At 39.8% G+C, this 19,848-nt stretch overlaps 2 protein-coding genes across 2 annotated transcripts; both read right to left on the bottom strand.

Annotated features, from left to right (window-relative positions):
• Positions 1-863: 863 nt before the first annotated feature.
• Positions 864-7,882, bottom strand: LOC117294280 (fibrinogen-like protein 1). Its single transcript, XM_033776641.1, has 8 exons — positions 7,847-7,882; positions 4,867-5,054; positions 4,671-4,750; positions 3,774-4,028; positions 3,515-3,663; positions 2,450-2,637; positions 2,219-2,298; positions 864-1,532 (listed from the first exon to the last, which is right to left on the bottom strand). Exons 1-8 carry the CDS (start codon positions 7,880-7,882, stop codon positions 1,270-1,272), a joined length of 1,239 nt encoding a protein of 412 aa, XP_033632532.1. The 3' UTR covers positions 864-1,269.
• A 568-nt stretch (positions 7,883-8,450) lies between these two features.
• On the bottom strand, positions 8,451-19,415 carry LOC117294279 (extracellular serine proteinase-like). Its single transcript, XM_033776640.1, has 11 exons — positions 19,299-19,415; positions 18,714-18,854; positions 17,906-18,035; positions 16,765-16,871; positions 15,726-15,867; positions 14,745-14,929; positions 13,972-14,143; positions 13,123-13,261; positions 12,009-12,012; positions 10,648-10,914; positions 8,451-8,561 (listed from the first exon to the last, which is right to left on the bottom strand). Exons 1-11 carry the CDS (start codon positions 19,413-19,415, stop codon positions 8,451-8,453), a joined length of 1,515 nt encoding a protein of 504 aa, XP_033632531.1.
• Between the last annotated feature and the right edge of the window lie 433 nt (positions 19,416-19,848).

Genomic DNA, 19,848 nt, shown 5'->3' with positions numbered 1-19,848 from the left:
CGCCTTGAGTACGTGTTTGGTAGATACGTGCGCTACATAAGACTTCGATATTATTATATTAGTAATAATAAATTATTTCTATGTTAGTAAAAACACAATACTTTTGTTTGGCCTAATGTGTATTATATATTTGTAACGATGTGATGCAAAAACTAAATTCGGTCAAGAAGTAACGTTTAATGGTTCACAACCGGAAAATCATACCTCTTGAAAATTAAAAATTCTGAGGCCGGTGTGACAAGTAGATTCCTCATCTCACCGTCATTGACCAAGATTGGACGGTCTGCTCGCAACTTGGGAGTCGTGTTTGACCGCGAATGCCCGCAATGTGCAGAAGTGTTTAATATTTCCACCTACGCAATTTAAAGATAGTGGCACTTTTGGTAATTGTCAAAGACCAGTCTTCTCGCTTGCCGTATCTCAACATATGCATGAAATAACAAACCTGTGAACATTTGAGCTCAACTGATCGTCGGAGTTGCGAGATAACAATGGAAGAAAAAACACCATTGTCACACAAAGTTGTGTGCTTTCAGATGCTTGATTTTGAGACCTCAACTTCTAAATCTGAGGTCTAGAAATCAAATTCGTGGAAAATTACTTCTTTATCGCAAACTACGTTACCTCAGAGGGAGCCGTTTCTCACAAAGTAATTAGCAATAGTGTCCACTGCCTTTAAACCGAAAGGGGTGGCTGGGGATTACTAGATCAGTGGGTGGTCCAATGTGCAATGTACAAATCGTGATTATACGTAACATTAAAATATTATTTTAATGTCCATTCGGGGCCACCATCACTCAGTATCTCGAAATTGAAAGACAGACAGTTGAACTTGTGAAATGAAATGTTACACTGTAGCAGTCGCGAGGTAATACGAGAAATGGTGGGGTTTATTGAAACTACAAGTCAGGCGGCACAGCAAACTGATAGGCATTCAAACTAAAACTGCATAAGCTTGAAACTAGCTAACGTGTGTTTTAAACGAGACGATGTGATAATTATGTTTAAACAGTACAATTAATTTATTAATTAAATATTTGTTCACTGCTGGCGTTGGATTTTATTTCCAGAAAAAAACCTTTGAATGCAGTTAGTTTTGTAAAACTTTTTCTTTAACAATAATGACTCCTTGACTTTCCGCAGGAGCCTACGCAATATTCTACAACTTGAATTGTGACCAAACTTGACAATGTTTGTTTTCTCTGTGAACCTGTGTTTTTGAAATATCAATTCGCTTTGAAGTAAACCGTCCTTTAACGTATGCTGTTGTTAATTACCCGAACGCAGTGGTCTTATTTTCATGTCCACATCTCTCAATGACTCATAAACTCCAGTCCAACTTTCCCAAGTTATCCCTTTTTCATTGCTACCCAGGTATCTGTAATACCGATAGGGCCCGTTCAAGTTAGAGGTTTGGCAATCGTTGTACCACCAAGCTCCATGGTAGATCACTGCGCAGTTGCCCTCGGCATTGTCGTTGTCATTGTCATACGTTGACCATGGCATTCCATTGTGCTCTATCATCGAGTCACCTGGAAACAAGACAAATAAACAACTTGTTAGTTTTACCCTGCGCTGCAGTTGGCCAGGTTCCATGCGGCAGCGCATGGTCGTACGGTCCGCGACCGTCTAGTGACAAAACGTAAAGGACTGCATGTAATCCGAATTGGTTACAGACTATTGATTTATCATCCTCGTACACGCAACGGACGTCTGGGTACTGCACGCCGTGTGATAGTCTTTCGGACTAGCGCACGGCAAACCGATGCACTATCACACGGCCGTCGTCTAGCAAAACTATGACATATCATGTGACGCGCTCTAAACCAATAAAAAGGCAGAATATTGGTAAGGGGTGTTATAAATAGGCCTATTGACGAGCAAGTTAGCGCTCTAGTCAATTATATATAATTCTATGGGCCGTACGGCCCATACCTAACAACCATGAGGTCACGGACCGCACTATGTCAATGCGCAGGGATAAGGAGTTGTTTGGTAAAGACCCAGTAGTTCCTGAATAGATTCTACTTGACAAATTGGTACATTGTTTATGTAAATACTTTTGTTATGAATTGACCTTATACGTTTTCATTTGTTTCAAATTAAGGATTGCTAGTCGGTTTTTCTGCGAACACCGAACTCGATCGAGTGTGTGTTTTTGTTGTCATAATTTATAAGTTGGCCTTAAATTAAACAATTGAAATTCATATACCCATACCTGCTTTTGTGGTACCGGTAAATGTATCAATCGTCAAGGTGTAATTGTCCTTCTCGTCAGATACATGAAAACTATCGTACCTAAAAGAGAGGGAAACATTTATACTCATAACAATCTCAATTGAACAGCATACCTTATTTACAGATGAAGTGTTAAATCTTGCTAAGACTTCACTTTTTAGTTCATTTAAAAAAAGTGAAAAGCTACAGTAAATAAAACACTACGTCTTACACAGCATAATTCCAGTCAAAATTATCGAACGCAAGCACTACTCGAAGCTGATAGTCATCTTGGCTCGTCAAAAGATGAATATTCTCCAATCCAAGCCAAAACTCCCCGTTCAGATTCCCAAATCCAGTTTTGTACTCGGTCCAGTCACGATAAAACTCAACGTTGCCGCTATCTCGGTTATGGATTTTCTGCAAGATCGAGAATAGAATTTAATGTTTTGGCGGATAGGTTATCGGAGTGAGGGTTCGACTCCCTGTCATGACACTTTGCGCCGTGTCCTTGAGTAAGATGCTTTAGTTAATTTACTTCTCTTAACACAGGGGCAAAGTGGGTACATGCTAGGGCAGAGGTTGATATTGGGTATGATCCACGGCGGCATTTGGGCTGTATACTCCACAAGAAGATTAAATCCAGTTTAAAAGCCTAATGACCAGGACATTTATGTAAAGCGAATTTGATACCGTTAATAAAAATGCGCCATGAAAACAAGTAATTATCATTAATAAAATTGTCACTGTGTATGTGTATCGGTTGAAAAACGTAGTGTTTTGAGCACGTTGTGAACTTTATGGTTTTTTGAAATGTACGTTCAGTGAATTAAATCAGAAAGGTGATCATGTATTGTATGAATTCAATTCAACAAAGGTGGCGTGCATTGTGACATCATTTGCTTCAACCAAACTGTAGCTACTTGTTCAATAGCAGTTGTCAGTGGCAAAGTAAACAAAATTTCACTATTCTTCTATTCAAAGTTTGTGTCAAAATCAACTCAGACCAAAGAAGGATTTGTTTTTCTTATTTTATGTCTTTCTTTGGGGCACAGAGCCCAAAGCTACCCGCCCCTTTTTTTTCGGGGGGAGTGTCAGATGTTTCGGGCCCAGTCCCCGGTCCTTATTTGATGAATAATGTGCGTTATTATACACGGAGAGAAATGTTCAAGTTGTGCATTTCGTGTTCAAAACCAACTCGTCTCAGCAGTACAGGACTTTGTTTTCAAGAGACTTGTGAAATCCTTTGGCACGAAGATTATTGTTTAAAATATGAGTTTTTTTGTGTGACACGTACCGTCCATCCGCCGCCACTAAAGGATTGACTGTCCATATGACAGTACACGTCAACTCCCACTGTCTTGCCTTGGACATAAATGGTGTAGATACCGTTTGATCTTTGCCCATTCTGGAAATGGTCCCAGCAATCCTTGGGTTTCGGAAGAGCTGTTGAAGGGCGAACAAAGAAAAAATCCTAATTAATATATATTTTTTAATGTGGCAAATAAGAACTGAAAATGATGTTAAAGACAGGAAGAATATTTTGTGTTAATTACCAGCACGCAGAGGTCTTATTTTCATGTCCACATCTCCCAATGACTCATCAGTTCCAGTCCAACTGTCCCAAGTTATCCCTTTTTCATTGCTACCCAGGTTTCTGTAACTCCGATAGGGCCCGTTTAAGTTGGAGGTTTGGCAATCGTTGTACCACCAAGCTCCATGATAGATCTCTGCGCAGTTGCCATTGGCATTGTCGTTGTCATTGTCATACGTTGACCATGGCATTCCATTGTGCTCTACCATCGAGTCACCTGGAAATATGACCAAAAAAAAACAGCCACAATTTTGTTAGTTTAAATGCAGTGGACGCTATTGGTAATTACTCAAAATAGTTTTTAGTACAAAACCTTACTTGGTAACAAGTAATGTGGAGCTGTTGATAGTATAATTCACTGTGAGAAACGGCTCCCTCTGAAATAACGTAGTTTTCGAGAAAAAAGTAATTTTCTACGAATTTGATTTCGAGACCTCATAATTAGATTTTGAGGTCTCGAAATCAAGCATCCGAAAGCACACAACTTCGTGTGGCAAGGGTGTTTTTTTTTTCCATTATTATTTTGCAACAAAGTTATCCATCAGCGGTTAATAAGGGGGTTATTTGAGTGTGCGTTGCGAAGCGTGGGATTCATTCCACGAAAAATGCCTTTGTAACCAAGAGCGCCTATGTAGCCCAAAGAGCCAAATGAGAAGAAACCGTGCCCTTTTTTATTATGTGCAGAACTCGTACTTGTATCAAATTTAGGATAGAAATTCAGTTTTTCTGCTGGTCGTTTACAGTCATGCGCTTGTAGCGTCAACACCAAATTCGATAGAATTCTTATTTGATTGTTATTGTTGTCTAGTTGGCCTTTAAGTTACAATTTACTAGTTGAAATCCATAAATATAACAATACCTGCTGCTGTTCTACCGGTAAATGTACCAATCGTCAAAGTGTAATTGCCCTTCTCGTCAGATACATGAAAACTATCGTACCTAAAAGAGAGGAAAAACATAATCATAACAATCTCAATGGAACAGCATACCTTAGTGTTAAATTTTGCTAAGACTTCACTACAGTCACTACAGTCAATAAAAACCCTACGTCTTACACAGCATAAGTCCAGTCACTATTATCGAACGCAAGCACTACTCGAAGCTGATAGTCATCTTGGCTCGTCAAAAGATGAATATTCTCCAATCCAATCCAAAACTCCCCGTTCAGATTCCCAAATCCAGTTTTGTACTCGGTCCAGTCACGATAAAACCCAACGTTGCCGCTATCTCGGTTCTGAAGTATCTGCAAGATCGAAGCAAAATATTCATTTTTATTAGCAAGAAAACAGGCTTTGTATTGTGCAGAGAAGTGTTTTCGTGGCTGGGTGGTTTAGAGAATCGTATTTAACTTCTGGCGGATAGGTCATCGGAGTGAGGGTTCGACTCCCTGTCATGACACTTTGCGCCGTGTCCTTGAGTAAGATGCTTTACTTAATTTACTTCTCTTAACACAGGGGCAAAGTGGGTACCTGCTAGGGCAGAGGTTGATATTGGGTATGAACCACGGCGGCATTTGGGCTGTATACTCCACAAGAAGATTAAATCCAGTTTAAAAGCCTAATGACCAGGACATTTATATGTAAAGCGAATTTGATACCGTTAATAAAAATGCGCCATGAAAACAAGTAATTATCATTAATAAAATTGTCACTGTGTATGTGTATCGGTTGAAAAACGTAGTGTTTTGAGCACTTTATGAACTTTATGGTTTTTATGTTCAGTGAATTAAATCAGAAAGGTGATAATGTATTGTATAAATTCAATTCAACAAAAGTGGCGTGCAATGTGACATCATTTGCTTCAACCAAACTGTGGCTATTCCAGCTCTTCTATTCTAAGTTTCTTCTAAGTTTGTGTCAAAACCAAATCAGACCAAAGAAGGATTTGTTTTTCATTTGTATGTCTTTCTTTGGGGCACAGAGTCCAAAGCTGTCCGCCCCTTCTTTTTTCGGGGGGAGGGGGAGGGGGGAGGGGGGCGTCAGATGTTTCTGGCCCAGTCCCCGGTCCTGATATGATGAATAATGTGCGTTATTAAGTGATAATACACGGATATAAATGTTCAAGTTGTGCATTTCGCTTCACAACAAACTCGGCTCATCAAATACAGGACTTTGGTTTCTAAAAAGTGTGAAATCCTTTGGCAAGAATAGTATTGTTTAATGATGTTAATAAGAGTTTTTTGTGACACGTACCGTCCATCCTCCGCCAATACTAGAGTGACTGTCCATATGACAGTACACGTCAACTCCCACTGTCTTGCCTTGGACAAAGATGGTATAGATACCGTTTGATCTTTGCCCACTCTGGAAATGGTCCCAGCAATCCTTGGGTTTCGGAAGAGCTGATGAGGGGCGAACAAAGAAAACATCCTAATAAATATATATTTTTTAATGTGGCAAATAAGAATGGAAAATAATGTTAAAGACAGGAAGAATATTTTGTGTTAATTACCAGCACGCAGAGGTCTTATTTTCATGTGCACATCTCCCAATGACTCATCAGTTCCAGTCCAACTTTCCCAAGTTATCCCTTTTTCATTGCTACCCAGGTTTCTGTAATACCAATAGGGCCCGTTCAAGTTAGAGGTTTGGCAATCGTTGTACCACCAAGCTCCATGATAGATCTCTGCGCAGTTGCCCTCGGCATTGTCGTTGTCATTGTCATACGTTGACCATGGCATTCCATTGTGCTCTATCATCGAGTCACCTGGAAATAAGACAAATAAACAACAACTTGTTAGTTTTACCCTGCGCTGCATATAGGCCACATTCCATGCGGCAGCGCATTGTCGTACGGTCCGCGACCGTCCAGTGACAAATAGCGACAACTTCGTGACAAACTGATTTTGGCTGCTCACAAGCTCTTCAAGTAGACCATGTGAACCTTGTTTACAAAAAGTGTGACTTTGTACATTACTTGGCTAGTCTGGCAGGCAAGATACGTTTGCTCAAACCCTTGCTCTATCCTCAAAGTTAGTGAATAATAAGGGGGATGTGTGAGTGTGCATTGGGAAGCGTGGGATCAATTCCACGAAAAACGCCTTTGTAGCCCAAAGCGCCCAATCATTTTGACAATCTTCAGAATTCATGTTTGTATCAAATTGAGGTTTTTCTGCGAACACCGAACTCGATCGAGTGTGTGTTTTTGTTGTCATAATTTATAAGTTGGCCTTAAATTAAACAATTGAAATTCATATACCCATACCTGCTTTTGTGGTACCGGTAAATGTATCAATCGTCAAGGTGTAATTGTCCTTCTCGTCAGATACATGAAAACTATCGTACCTAAAAGAGAGGGAAACATTGATACTCATAACAATCTCAATTGAACAGCATACCTTATTTACAGATGAAGTGTTAAATCTTGCTAAGACTTCACTTTTTAGTTCATTTAAAAGAAAGTGAAAAGCTACAGTAAATAAAACACTACGTCTTACTCAGCATAAGTCCAGTCAAAATTATCGAACGCAAGCACTACTCGAAGCTGATAGTCATCTTGGCTCGTCAAAAGATGAATATTGTCCAATCCCAACCAAAACTCCCCGTTCAGATTCCCAAATCCAGTTTTGTACTCGGTCCAGTCACGATAAAACTCAACGTTGCCGCTATCTCGGTTCTGGAGTTTCTGCAAGATCGAAGCAAAATATTCATTTTGTTTAGAAGCTTTACTAAATGTACTTCTCTTTACACGGGGGCAAAGTGGGTACCTGCGAGGGCAGAGGTTGATATTGGTTATGAACCACGGCAGCTTTGGAACTGTGTATACTCCCCACGGAGCTTAAATCCATATTTTAATAATCATTTTGGGTAATCATTATGACGTCATGCAAAATTATCAAGTCCCGGTCCGGATTGGGTGAGAATAATGTACGTTATTTATTGATAATACACGGAGAATATTGTTCAAGTTGTGCATTTCGTGTTCACAACAAACTCGGCTCATCAGTACAGGACTTTGTTTTCAAGAGAAGTGTGAAATCCTTTGGCAAGAAGATTATTGTTTAAAATATATATGAGTTTTTTGTGTGTCCCGTACCGTCCATCCGCCGCCACTACGGGATTGACTGTTCATATAACAGTACACATCAAGTCCCCCCGACCTGCCTTTGACAAAGATGGTGTAGATACCGTTTGATCTTTTCCCATTCTGGAAATGGTCCCAGCAATCCTTGGGTTTCGGAAGAGCTGTTGAGGGGCAAACAAACACAAATTCCAAATAAATATATATTTTTTAATGTGGAAAAAAAGGAAGGAAGAGAACGTTAAAGACAGGAAGAATATTTTGTGTTAATGACCAGCACGCAGAGGTCTTATTTTCATGTCCACATCTCTCAATGTCTCATCAGTTCCAGTCCAACTTTCCCAAGTAACTCCTTTTTCATTGCTACCCAGGTTTCTGTAACTCCGATAGGGCCCGTTCAAGTTAGAGGTTTGGCAATCGTTGTACCACCAAGCTCCATGATAGATCTCTCATTTAAAAAATGGCCTCGGTTTGATTTGGGCCGTTTTTGGAATTCCAAATCTCCGCCCTTCCTTAATTTTAGTACGTATTTGCAAGCTAAAAGCCCAACTTTCGGAGTTATCATTGCTTCCGACGATTTAATAGGCATAGGCGCCATTTAGCGTATAGGTTCCAAGTATCATTGTGTGTTTATAATCGAAGACCTACCAGTAGTTGAGGGCAGTGTCTCCTGTGTCAGAGTTCTAGTTGTTGATGCTTCGGTTGTCATGAGAACAGGAGCTGCCTTTGTCTGTCAGAAAAAAATACAGAGCATGTGATGTACCACCTCATTGGCGGCAGCTATCTTTAAAGGTATAATGCCATAGATTGGTTTGTGTCGGCATAGTGCTTTATGTTATTGAAATAGTTATTAAGAAAGATAGAACAAAAATCACATGTGAAGGTTTCAGTGTCTACTTGCTGAGAACACAGCTAAAAACTGTCTCGGTATTTCCGAAAGAACGTCGAATCCCTTCGCTATTTTAGCAAGGATACAGCGGGTACCAACCACATCTCCGGCTGCAGCACTCGCGAACGGACCCCAGCCCTCAGGATTCTGACACACGATTCATGCATGGGGTTTTCTCTACAGGGGTGGACAATTAAATAGTCCTTGGCCTTATAAATTGGATAAAATGAAACTGACTTTTAATTGACACCCGGTATGAATCTGAGAATGGGAACAAGTGTGGCGGTTTCAGTCTTCCGCCGTGTTCAGTTTTCCGGGACTCAGTACGGCACTAAAAATCGACTACTTTCGCTTGCTGTGCGCAGGCGTCGCATGACGTAATGTTATCTAATTTTGGTCATTCGGAAAACTGAACACGGCGGAAAGTTGAAACCGGCACACCTGGACGTGAAATGCATCTAAACAGCACCGATTGTTGCGGAAGAAAGTTAAGCCCTTAGAAGAAACCATTTGCATGGAGGGGTGTCTGCAAGAAGACGAGTGTAAGGCCAATGGGTACGAATCAGCTCGCCAATTGAAAATACATTAAATTATTGGGCGAAATCATCAACATAGGTCAATTAATTAGACATTATGAATTCTGGATGTTATACGAAATTGATAACATAGCAAAGACTAAGATCATATTTTTTAATTGTCCGTTCATGCAAGTTCCAAACTTTAACGTTAACTATATAACACATTAAACATAGAGGTTGTTGCCATCAGTTTACATGACCATTATACCACTGACTATAAAACACATCAGACGCCCACCCTCAGCTCTAAAATACTTTAGGGTAAGTCCCCCCCCCCCCCGATCGGGCTAAACATTGCTGTGCATTCATTGCTCATAAGGACCTACAATCACAACAATTTTTTTCAAAATCGGAAGACATGAGGTAAAAAAGTGCGTTGGTCTGACATGGAATGACCCATTTATGAATTGGAAATTATCGTAATTATATTGTATTGAAAATGAGCCAAATACACAGGTTTGTATTATATTCTTGTAGAAATGATTTTTTGTTAAACATATTAAAAGTAGGTTGTTGCAATCGTTTCACATGGGTAGCCATTATACACAAACCAGACGTAAGATGACGTTATCTAAAGTTGTTTTGCACAGACTCCACTGTAATACTACCGGGTATGTTGAACCAGATCTGGATATTGTGGGGCCTGACCAATGTCGATATCAATGTTAAAAAGTTAAAATCTACTAAACATTTGATTATCACATTCTGGTTCAGCCTGACTTTGAAATGGGTCATGTCCCATGTGAACCGACACTTACCTTGGAGTTTTCAAAGTGTGTGTGTAGACCTTATGGTTTATATTGTCTTCGGTCTAATTATGGAATATCAGTTCAGGCTCAATCAAAATAAATGTGTCGCATATACATTGTAAACAACTGATGAAAACAGATACAGCACAGAGAGACATCCAGAAGGGGGGAGGGGAACAGAGAGGGAGAGGGAGAGGGGAAATGGGCTAGTATATAAAAAAGCAATCTTTGAAAAAATTATTCAAGGAACACGTTCCCTTGGATCGGTCTAGTTGGTCTTTGAAAAGCGTTTATAACCGTTTGTTATAAACTGCATATGGTTAGATAGATGATTTAAGAGTAGAATACAATGATCCACACAAATTTGCCTCGAAGTTGCGTGGTTTTTCTTTAACTGTGCGAACCAACACGGTCGGCCATTTATGGGAGTCAAAAATTTGACTTCCATAAATGACCGACCGTGTTAGTCGACGAGGAAAATGGATCGATACTTGTGTGGATCATTATGTTCTACTTTAATCTTTCTAATCACAAACGGTTACAAACGCTTTTCAAAGACCAACTCAACCGATCCAAGGCAACGTGTTCCTTTAATTTTACCTTGGTCTCCAGCTCGTAGTACATCCATCCAGACTCCTCCTTTACATCTCCGGGGTACTCAGTCTTCGTACCATCAATCAGCTCGCATATACCCGATACATCCTTGTAATTCACGGCCAAACATTCCGGTTCGCGGAGGCAGTTGGCCAAGCATCTTGCAGGTGATCTAACTCGTTTTAGACTCCGAAGTAGATGGTTTTTAAGAGCAATGTTGGATCCAAGGGATTTGGAAAACCCAAAGGAACGCGAGAGTACTTCAGCGTGAGACTGGGTAAAAAAGTACAAGCTTAGAACAGCAAGAAAACAAATCTTCCCAAACGATTGAGAAGTCTGGTAGAAATTCATTTTGGATCAGCTTCATGACATTGTACGAATTCGTATCGAAAGAAAAGTTCAAAAAAACAATGAAACGTCGACTCCGTCACGAAATTTCTCGACTGCCTTGAAATGCAACGTTAAGTAAAACCAACTGAACCAGTTATGAAACAAATAATTGCGCACTGAATATCTACATATGAACTGATTTCTTCATCCCAGAGCCAATTAAAAGGCGCACACTCTAACGTCGACAAATTAAAACTAGTTACTAGTTTTGAAGGGTTGATATTTCTCTTTCGGTATTAGAATCTTTTTCAAACAGATTTAACAAATAGAGATTCAAATAGTATTTTTTTAAAATCTATATTAATGTTTTCTGTGTCGAGCCAGAGTCAACTGAGCCAGAAGTGACTCCGATAAAGACCTTAAAGTAATACTAACATTGCAAGAAATATTAGCAATGAGCAATAAACATAACATCTTATTTTTACTCAAAACGTTCAGCAGTTGATTAAAAACAAATGAATGGTTCATATTCCGCAGTCGATTATTTCGTCTGCGTGTTTACAATTACAAACTCAAGGGCGAAGATAACGTTTTCCTCTGGGCAGTGGCAACCACTCCACATGTTAATTGCTCGTGTGTCTAATACAGACTTAAAATTGTGCAAGTGGGTCTCCCAGGATCAGTGGATGCAGGGAGTATAGACAAGTGAATACAACTAATAATAATAATATACATGACAAATACTTGGTTTTAGTGAACAATCAGTTTATTAAACCCTTTAAAAGTGTCAATTTGCAGTAAACAGAGCTAAAGTTTGATATACTACATTCTTCTTGGTACTATAGCAGATTTATATCTTCTGGTTTATCGAACAGTGAAGATGTATTTTACAATCACATGTTAAGTGAACTTAAAACTACCATTTGATGTTAATCTCAAATATTTGACTACATACAATATGTCGTTAATCGATTCGCAAACCAATGTGATCAGTATTACATTGAATCGTAACCAATTGATGTTTTCTCGACTCGCACAGTTCTGTTAACAGAGAAGAAGAAAAAAAGAAAACAAATTATACATTTTTCGTTTTTTAATGAAACTGAATTCTAAAAGGTTGATCTGACTGTTTAAAGATAATGATGGTAGAAGCTTCCCTTACAATATTACTTGTTGATGTGCTGTATTTTGGGGGAAATGAGTGAAGCATTTTCAAGTACATAGTTTTCGACTCGCTGAGACAAAACTTATTTTACATGTACAACGTATTAACGCGACTCTCCTGAAAACATTGCTCTTTGATTTTCACTTTTTGTTCTCAAAAACTTGACGACTAATTAAACTGAACTTTCTACAAATAAATTAGATTACATGCACAGGGAGTATGAATTCCTGTCATGTCAAAAACAATTGATCTACAAAAGGTACACAACCCCTTAAAGGCACTGGACACTATTGGTAATTGTCAAAGACCAGTCTTCTCATTTGGTGTATCTCAACTATGCATAAAATAACAAACCTGTGAAAATTTGAGCTCAATTGATCGTCGAAGTTGGGAAACAATAATGAAAGAAAACTCCCTCGCAAAAGTTGTGTGCTTTCAGATGCTCGATTTCGAGACCTCAAAATCTAATTCTAAGGTATCGAAATCAAATTCAAATGTGTTAGTCGAAAATTACTCCTTTCTCAAAAACTACGTAACTTCAGATGTAGCTGTTCCTCAAAGTGTTTTATACTATCAACAGCTCTCCATTGTGTGTTACCAAGTCAAGGTTTCATGCTAATAACTATTTTGAGTTATTACCATTAGTGTCCAGTTAAAACAGCTAGTGGGTGCGTTCGATTAGCTTCCCTGGGTCGACCTCGCCGTGCTCACTCGGGTGAGCCCCTGACAAGAGCTAAACGAACGATCACTCACCCTCTCGTGGTGACGTCATGCACCTTGGGCCAGACACCCCCCCCCCAAGTGACCCGTTCTACACGCAGGGCACTTGTGGCTGACCCGGGTGAGCCCCTGGAATGACGTCAAAGCTATTCGAACGTACTCGGGGCAGACTGGGGGGTCGACTCAGGGAAACTAATCGAACGCATACAGTATAATGTATTAAATACTCACATTGCTATTGACTATTAACTGGTCACGATGTTTACATGTCGGTGAAGAGAAGAAGGTTGGGTGAGAGGACTCCCTTGTTGGAGACTCTACCGGAGCTAGCATCAGCCAGAATCTTGGCCATAACCTCATTGGGGGTCAGGCTGGGGCTCTGGCCCAGGATAAGGGCAGCAACACCTTCAAGAGAACATGGCATTCAAATATTACTCCATGAAATTATAATACTATAAACATTAAGGCTCTCACAGTATTATGTGCCATGTGTGTAGCAACTATAATTAACAAACATGAACAGGCAACTATGTTGGTTGTGTTGTCATTTGGCATACGAGGAAGACTCTGATATAGTGTTGAAAAGTCATGCCATTAACTGTTGTTTGAATTCATACCATAGGTCCTTTTGGTTGGTAGGTAGTTTGCAACAGCTAATTCTAGGTTCGTAATTACTAGCAATGGTATCGATTTAGAATTGATTTAAATGATCTAATCGAAAATGTGGACGCTTTCGGTAAGAAAACATCTGTGATAACTTCATAAACTGCAGACACTGCAGAAGGAACGATTTCAAATAAAAGGTACCGAAGCTGAGGACGCAGCTTCGCAAAGGCCCATGTACGAGCCTTTCGTACTTCGGATGTGACGTAAAGCCGTTGGTCGGTCCCGTGTGTTGTTTAGCGCACGTAAATGAACCCAGTGCAAAAGAGAAGGGGTTTGTCCAGGTGTTCCTGGTTTGATTTGCAGCATATTGCGCAACAGCACCTTGTAAGCCATTACATGGTGCTATGTAAAAGGAGTTGCATGAAAATATTGTATGTTAACGCGCCTTGAGCGTCACTGAGTGACGGATTTGAGCGCTATAAAGAAGCCACTATTACTATTATGTTTACCTGAGACGTGTGGGCAAGCCATGGAGGTACCGCTGATGGTGGTGGTAGCAGTGTCGGATCCTCTCCATGCTGAGGTGATGTCCACTCCGGGGGCGAAGATGTCAACACATGGTCCGTAGTTGGAGAAGGAAGCTCTGACGTCACTGCTGTCGGTGGCACCGACAGAGATAGCCTGGAAATAATAAGTAGTATTCAATCAATGTGTATAATCTACATGGAGTTTCACACGTTGATTTTAGTCATTGATTGTGAATAGGAAACTTATAAAACGTCTGTAAGTCTTGTGTTTATTTACTTGTTCCCCTTCTTTTTCTTTGTTTGCCTTAGTTTGTGTGTACGAGTGCTTACGGGAGTGTCATTGTGGGGTATTTTAGACTGAACGCTGTACCCCACAAGGGAATAAGTTTTTCAACCTTGACCCCACAAAGATTTTTTTTGAAAAGGAAATAATAGAAGAACGAAACAAGGACCCTACAAATCGGAACCGTAAGGTTGCTTGGTCGCACTGAACAACGCCCTCAATTAGACTTTACTACGTGCATTTTGACAACAATGTTTACCCAATGAAAAAAACTAAGTCTTCGTTGTTAAAACTTGCAAGAATGCAACTAATTAACGCCCTCTTTGGAACAGTATTGACAGTGTGCGTTCTAAACTACAACTTGATTACGTAGGGATTTGAAACTTTGCATTTTGGAAGTATAAATGTGAGGTCTGGTGGTAACACCATGGGGAAATCTCTTTTGAGTAGTGTTGGTTTTTGGCATACTCACATCACGAGCTCTGGCAGGTGAGAAGTCACAAGCATCAGCATTGCTGTTACCGGAAGCTACAGAGACGGTGATACCGGCCTGGACCATGCTCCTAACAGCCAGATCAATGGACAGAGATGAACCACCACCAAGAGACATGGAAGCAACGGCGGGCATTTTAGCGTTGGCGGTAACCCAATCCATACCTGCAATTCAAACAATCAATACAATTTATGTTTTATTGTTTTTTGTTTATTTTATTACACTTGCAAAACACACTGGCAGGCTTGTCCGGAAATTTCAACAAAGGGATAAAGAGACTGTGTTAAGTCTAAGTTGATATAGCCCAGGGTTTATGGCAAACTATAGGAATTAAGCCAATGGAGAGCTGTTGATTTTATGAACCTAGTGAGAACCGGCTCCCTCTGAAGCAACGTAGTTTTTGAGAAAGAGATTGTATCACTTAAATATTAAGATACTTCAGACCTGAAGCCTTTTATTAGAGATCTGGAAGCAGACAAATTCGTGCGACAAGGGTGTTTCAAATTTCTTTCACTATTCTCTTGCAATATCGATGACCAATTGAATCAAATTTTCACAGTTTTGATACTTTTAGCGTTTGTTGGGATACACAATGAGGTGAGAAGACTGGTCTGTGACAATTACCAAAGGTGTCCATAATGCCTTTTAATGTGCATTTGCTTTTACTCCAAACAGTAAATATGTCGTGTTCCCTGTGTATAGCGGCAACGCAGAATACCAATGTTATGAACAATTTAATTGTCAGACTATTAGGTCATTCTATATTTAAATAGGTTATATTTCGATGCGAGGTAATGGGAGTTTTTCAGGACGCTTGGTGGCAGCAGACCTACCAGGTAAAATCCATTGTTCTCTATAATGTGCGCACGCTCAGAACTACGTAAACAATGGAAAATTTACCTGGTAAGTCTGCTGCCACCTAGCGCCTCAAAGTCTCCCATTAACATGTCGACTACTTACCATCGATGATTCCGGAGAAGGATCCGGATCCGAGGCATGAGAGCACACGGACACCAATAAGATCAGCATTCTTAGCAACACCCCATGTGTCACTTCCGACAGTTCCGGCGCAGTGAGTTCCGTGTCCGTTGCAGTCGACACCCTGAAAGTCACAATGTATAACTGGTCTGTTAAGATCCTAACTTCATAAAACTTTGACGGTGATTTGACTTTAACCAATCAGCTTTCCATAACATTTGCCGGTTAGTTAACTTTAACCAATCAACTTTCCATGACATTTTGACAGTGAGTAGATTTTAACAAAAAAACTTTTTATAGTACTGCCAGTAGTTGACCAATCATCTTTCTACAACATTTGCCAATGAGTTGACTTTAACCAATCAGCTTTCAAAAACATTTGCCAGTACCTTGACTTTAACCAATCAGCTTTCTGTAACACAGTGACTTTATAACCAATTAGTTTTCCATAACATTTGGCAGTCACTTGACTTTAACCAATCAGCTTTCCATAACATTTGCCAGTAACTTGTCTTTAACCAATCAGCTTTCAAAAACACTTGGCAGTGACTTGACTTCAACCAATTAGCTTTCCTAAACATTTGCCAGTGATTTGACTTCAACCAATCAGCTTTCGATAACATTTGCCAAAGAGTTGACTTCAACCAATCCACTTTTCATAGCATTGCCAGTGACTTGAGTTAGTTAATAACCAATCAGTTTTCTACAACATTTGACAGTGAGTTGACTTCAACCAATCAGCTTTCCATTACATTAATTTGCCAGGAATATATACTTTTACCAATCAGCTAGTCGAGTAACTGCACACAGAGTAATCTGTTTAAGTGACACATGCAGTGTAATTTTCAAAACTTCGGTGTGTGACGTTGAATGGTTGGAGTTACGCAATGTTATTTGATTTCATAAGATTCAATAATTCAGTTGAAAAGAATACTACACTACTGATCAATTCAATAGTTATCGGTGACTGAAACTGTTACCAAGGCTTGATCGAATAATTATTGGCATTTTAAATACTCACGTCTCCACCTAGAGCATCGTAAGCAGCAACAGCACGTCCGCTGAACTCAACGTGGGTCGGGACCACTCCAGTATCGATAACGTATACACTGACACCAGTACCATCGGCTGTAACAAGTTAACCAAACAAAAAATAGGTTAGCTCAGTGCAGAACGAGTACTTTGCAATTAGAATAAGGCTTTATCGCAATTAGCGCTTCCCCTTACAGCTACGGCTACGGCTTGCAAACGGTGTTGCTAAGGACTATCTATATTATTAATTCCCTAACCCGCGCCATCTTGGATTGAAATTAGAAGGTCCAGTGGTATGGCATCCCTGTGGAATTTAACACGGATATGTCGTTTCAGACGTCGGGTTGCAAGTCTACAAAAACCCTGACCCGAACTCCCTCTTACGAGTAGTCTGATTGGCTGATTATTATCATTAGCTGATGTAGCCACCGTTTCAGACTTTTCCTTAGTAGAAGTACTTTTCAACGCCGTATGCTTTTTTTAGGCGTGGAAGTTTGAGTGTACTCTTTTTTTCGGTACATTACATGGAGACCAATGACAAAAAAAGGGGGGGGTAAAAGATCTCCATGTAGGGGAATGTTAGAGATGCTCCAGAAGGAAATGTGTGTACACGTTCTCTGCAAAACTGTGAGGTGCTTGCAGGGACAAAGGAGAGAACAAAAGAATGCTCCACCAGGATGTCTTTTAGAGAATGCTTGAGGCAGGCGTTTAGTACAATGGTAAAGTTGAGCTAGAGTGAGAACTACCCAATGTGTGACCATTTGAAATTTCCACACTGTCCCAGTCTTTATCCTCTAATATTTTCTACATACTGATGTGCTTAATAAAGATTGATTTACTGCCTATTTAAAATGGGATAAGATTATAGAGGAAAAGTATTACTTTTTTGTATTCTTTGATATGATTCATAATGTGAGGTTTACATATGCCCTTTTCGAAACGACTGGATTTGGCTTTGGATTCGGCTCAGGCTAGCTTGGCCTTGCGGTTGTTTTGAGAGCGGCGCGTGCTTTGCGTATACGCGCCAAGGGTTTCAGACGAGAGGACGGAGCCTGAAAGACCGAATCTAAAGCCGAAGCCGTGGTTTCGAAAAAGGCCTTAGAGTTATGAGTAATGGTTATATATCTTACCGGTTGGGGTGTAGGCACCATCGAGGGGAAGATCTCTCTGGTTGATACGGTCAAGACCCCAGGTAGCAGTAGCCAGGGACCTGACAATACCATCCTCCTCAACAAACTCAACAAAGTCCAATGTGCGTACCTATATACATTACAAAACAAACAGGAACAGGGTTTCAAAATTACGCTGAATTGCTGAATTTGTACAATTAATTTCAAACAAAACAAAGTAGGATCAGTGTTGGCAGGGGTTTGTTTCTGGGCTTGTTTTTGTTTTTGTGTGAGTTGTTAAGTCCCCCCCCCCCCCCAAGTAGTTTTCTTCTCCTTTTTCATTTTTTTTTCTTTTCGATTCCAACACCCAAACAAATTGATGACCATTGAGACCACTATAAACACATGGTGCTGGGCCTTATGTAAAACAAAGCGAAAGGTGCCAAGGCAAAACCGGTGTGGGTTTGCTAAAAAGCAAAATAATGGTTTGCTTAAATTCGTTTATAGAAAGAAAAAAACCGCTAGGTGACAGATGATGTTGAAGTAAAAATTGGTAAGATTGATATTATTATTCACATAACAGTCTATTTTGTGCCCTGGCCTCGCCACTGTATACCTAAGCTAAGCGGTTCTAACAAATTGAAGATAACACCGTAGTTAGCCATTGGAGAGGTAAAATACATCTTTTGAGAGCAGTGTTGGTTCTGAAAAGGACAGCTTTTCACTACCAAGCTATGTTGTTCTCGCAAACCTCTCCATGCATAGTTCCAAATCCTACTTAGAGCAGTAGTTAGCTATAATTTGTCTTGGATCAAGGGAGAATACTTACGGTCTCGAGGGCCTTCTCGCTCAGCTGAGCGGTGAGGGCCTTCATTACGTTCTTGATGCGCTTGAAGATACGGGCCTGGAAACGTCCGGTGTGGAAGAGACCCTGAAGCCTCTCAGCCATAGCATCAACATCAACATCATCCTGAAATAAACAATGAACAAAATAAGGAAATCATCGTCAAATTTACCTGTTTTGAACGGCACTGGACGTTATTGGTTATAACTCAAAACATTATTGTAATCATAAAAACTGACTTGGTAACAAGCAATTGGGAGCTGTTGGTAGTATAAATGGGAGAATCGGGAGAATCGGCTCCCTCTAAAGTAGTTTTTGAGATAGAAGTAATTTCTCACTTAAAAAATTCACTCTTAGAGCACACAAAGTTTTGCAACAAGAGTATTTTTTTATTCAATATTTTCTTGCAACTTCGGTGACCAATTGAGCCAAATTTTCACACGAGTTTGTTATTTGATGCATATGTTGAGATACACCAAGGGAGAAGACTGGTCTTTGACAAACTTTAGTCATACGTTAACTATTACCCTATAAATAACTGATTTTGAGAGTTTAACATCAATGTCCTACCTTCAATCCGATGATGTAACGTCCAGCGATCCTCTCCTTGGCCTGGCGAAGGGGAGCGAAAGCTCCACTTGCGACTACGACCAGAACGGCCAGGGTGCACAGGGTAATTCCACGCATAATTGCTGCAAAGAAACAACATTTATATAGTTGTTGATTATTTTGGCCAATCACTCTTTAACTATTCAATCAATTAAAAAAATGAAAGAAGAACTGACAGTAGTCTTTCATAGCCATTTGTTTCAACGAAAACCATGTAAGTTGTAAAATCTCGAAAAATAACGTAGTTTTTCCTCAATTTAGTATGTATGAATAGTTATGTATCTATGTATCTTCAAAGCCTTTAACAAGGTATACGTGAGTACGGTGTAAACTGCCATACAATTTGCAGTCTTGGTTAAAGGGTACAAATACCGTTGTTTGTGAGAACCGTTCAATTGTTTTAGTGCTAGATATATATACAATAAAGCTACACTTTGAAAAATTATTTTTAAAAGGTGGTAGCGATTTTTGTTAGATATTTTTTGTGCACGCGTGGAAGAGTAACCCGTAC

Source organism: Asterias rubens, chromosome 9 (genome assembly GCF_902459465.1).
Source record: "Asterias rubens chromosome 9, eAstRub1.3, whole genome shotgun sequence".
Classification (NCBI taxonomy): domain Eukaryota; kingdom Metazoa; phylum Echinodermata; class Asteroidea; order Forcipulatida; family Asteriidae; genus Asterias; species Asterias rubens.
Note: the sequence above shows the minus strand (reverse complement) of the source record. Positions and strands in the feature narration are given on the sequence as shown.

What these genes read in the sequence shown, in the direction of transcription:
- LOC117294279 (XM_033776640.1), bottom strand. Translation starts at nt 19,415, where the DNA reads ATGCGTGGAATTACCCTGTGCACCCTGGCCGTTCTGGTCGTAGTCGCA. An exon ending in GTTACATCATCGGATTGAAG is followed by an intron (nt 18,855 to 19,298) that starts GTAGGACATTGA and finishes TGTTTATTTCAG; the next exon opens with GATGATGTTGATGTTGATGC. An exon ending in GGCTTGCCCACACGTCTCAG is followed by an intron (nt 13,262 to 13,971) that starts GTAAACATAATA and finishes GTTCTCTTGAAG; the next exon opens with GTGTTGCTGCCCTTATCCTG.
- LOC117294280 (XM_033776641.1), bottom strand. Translation starts at nt 7,882, where the DNA reads ATGAACAGTCAATCCCGTAGTGGCGGCGGATGGACG. An exon ending in AATAAGACCTCTGCGTGCTG is followed by an intron (nt 3,664 to 3,773) that starts GTAATTAACACA and finishes GCCCTTCAACAG; the next exon opens with CTCTTCCGAAACCCAAGGAT. An exon ending in TTTGACTGGAATTATGCTGT is followed by an intron (nt 2,299 to 2,449) that starts GTAAGACGTAGT and finishes CCTCTCTTTTAG; the next exon opens with GTACGATAGTTTTCATGTAT.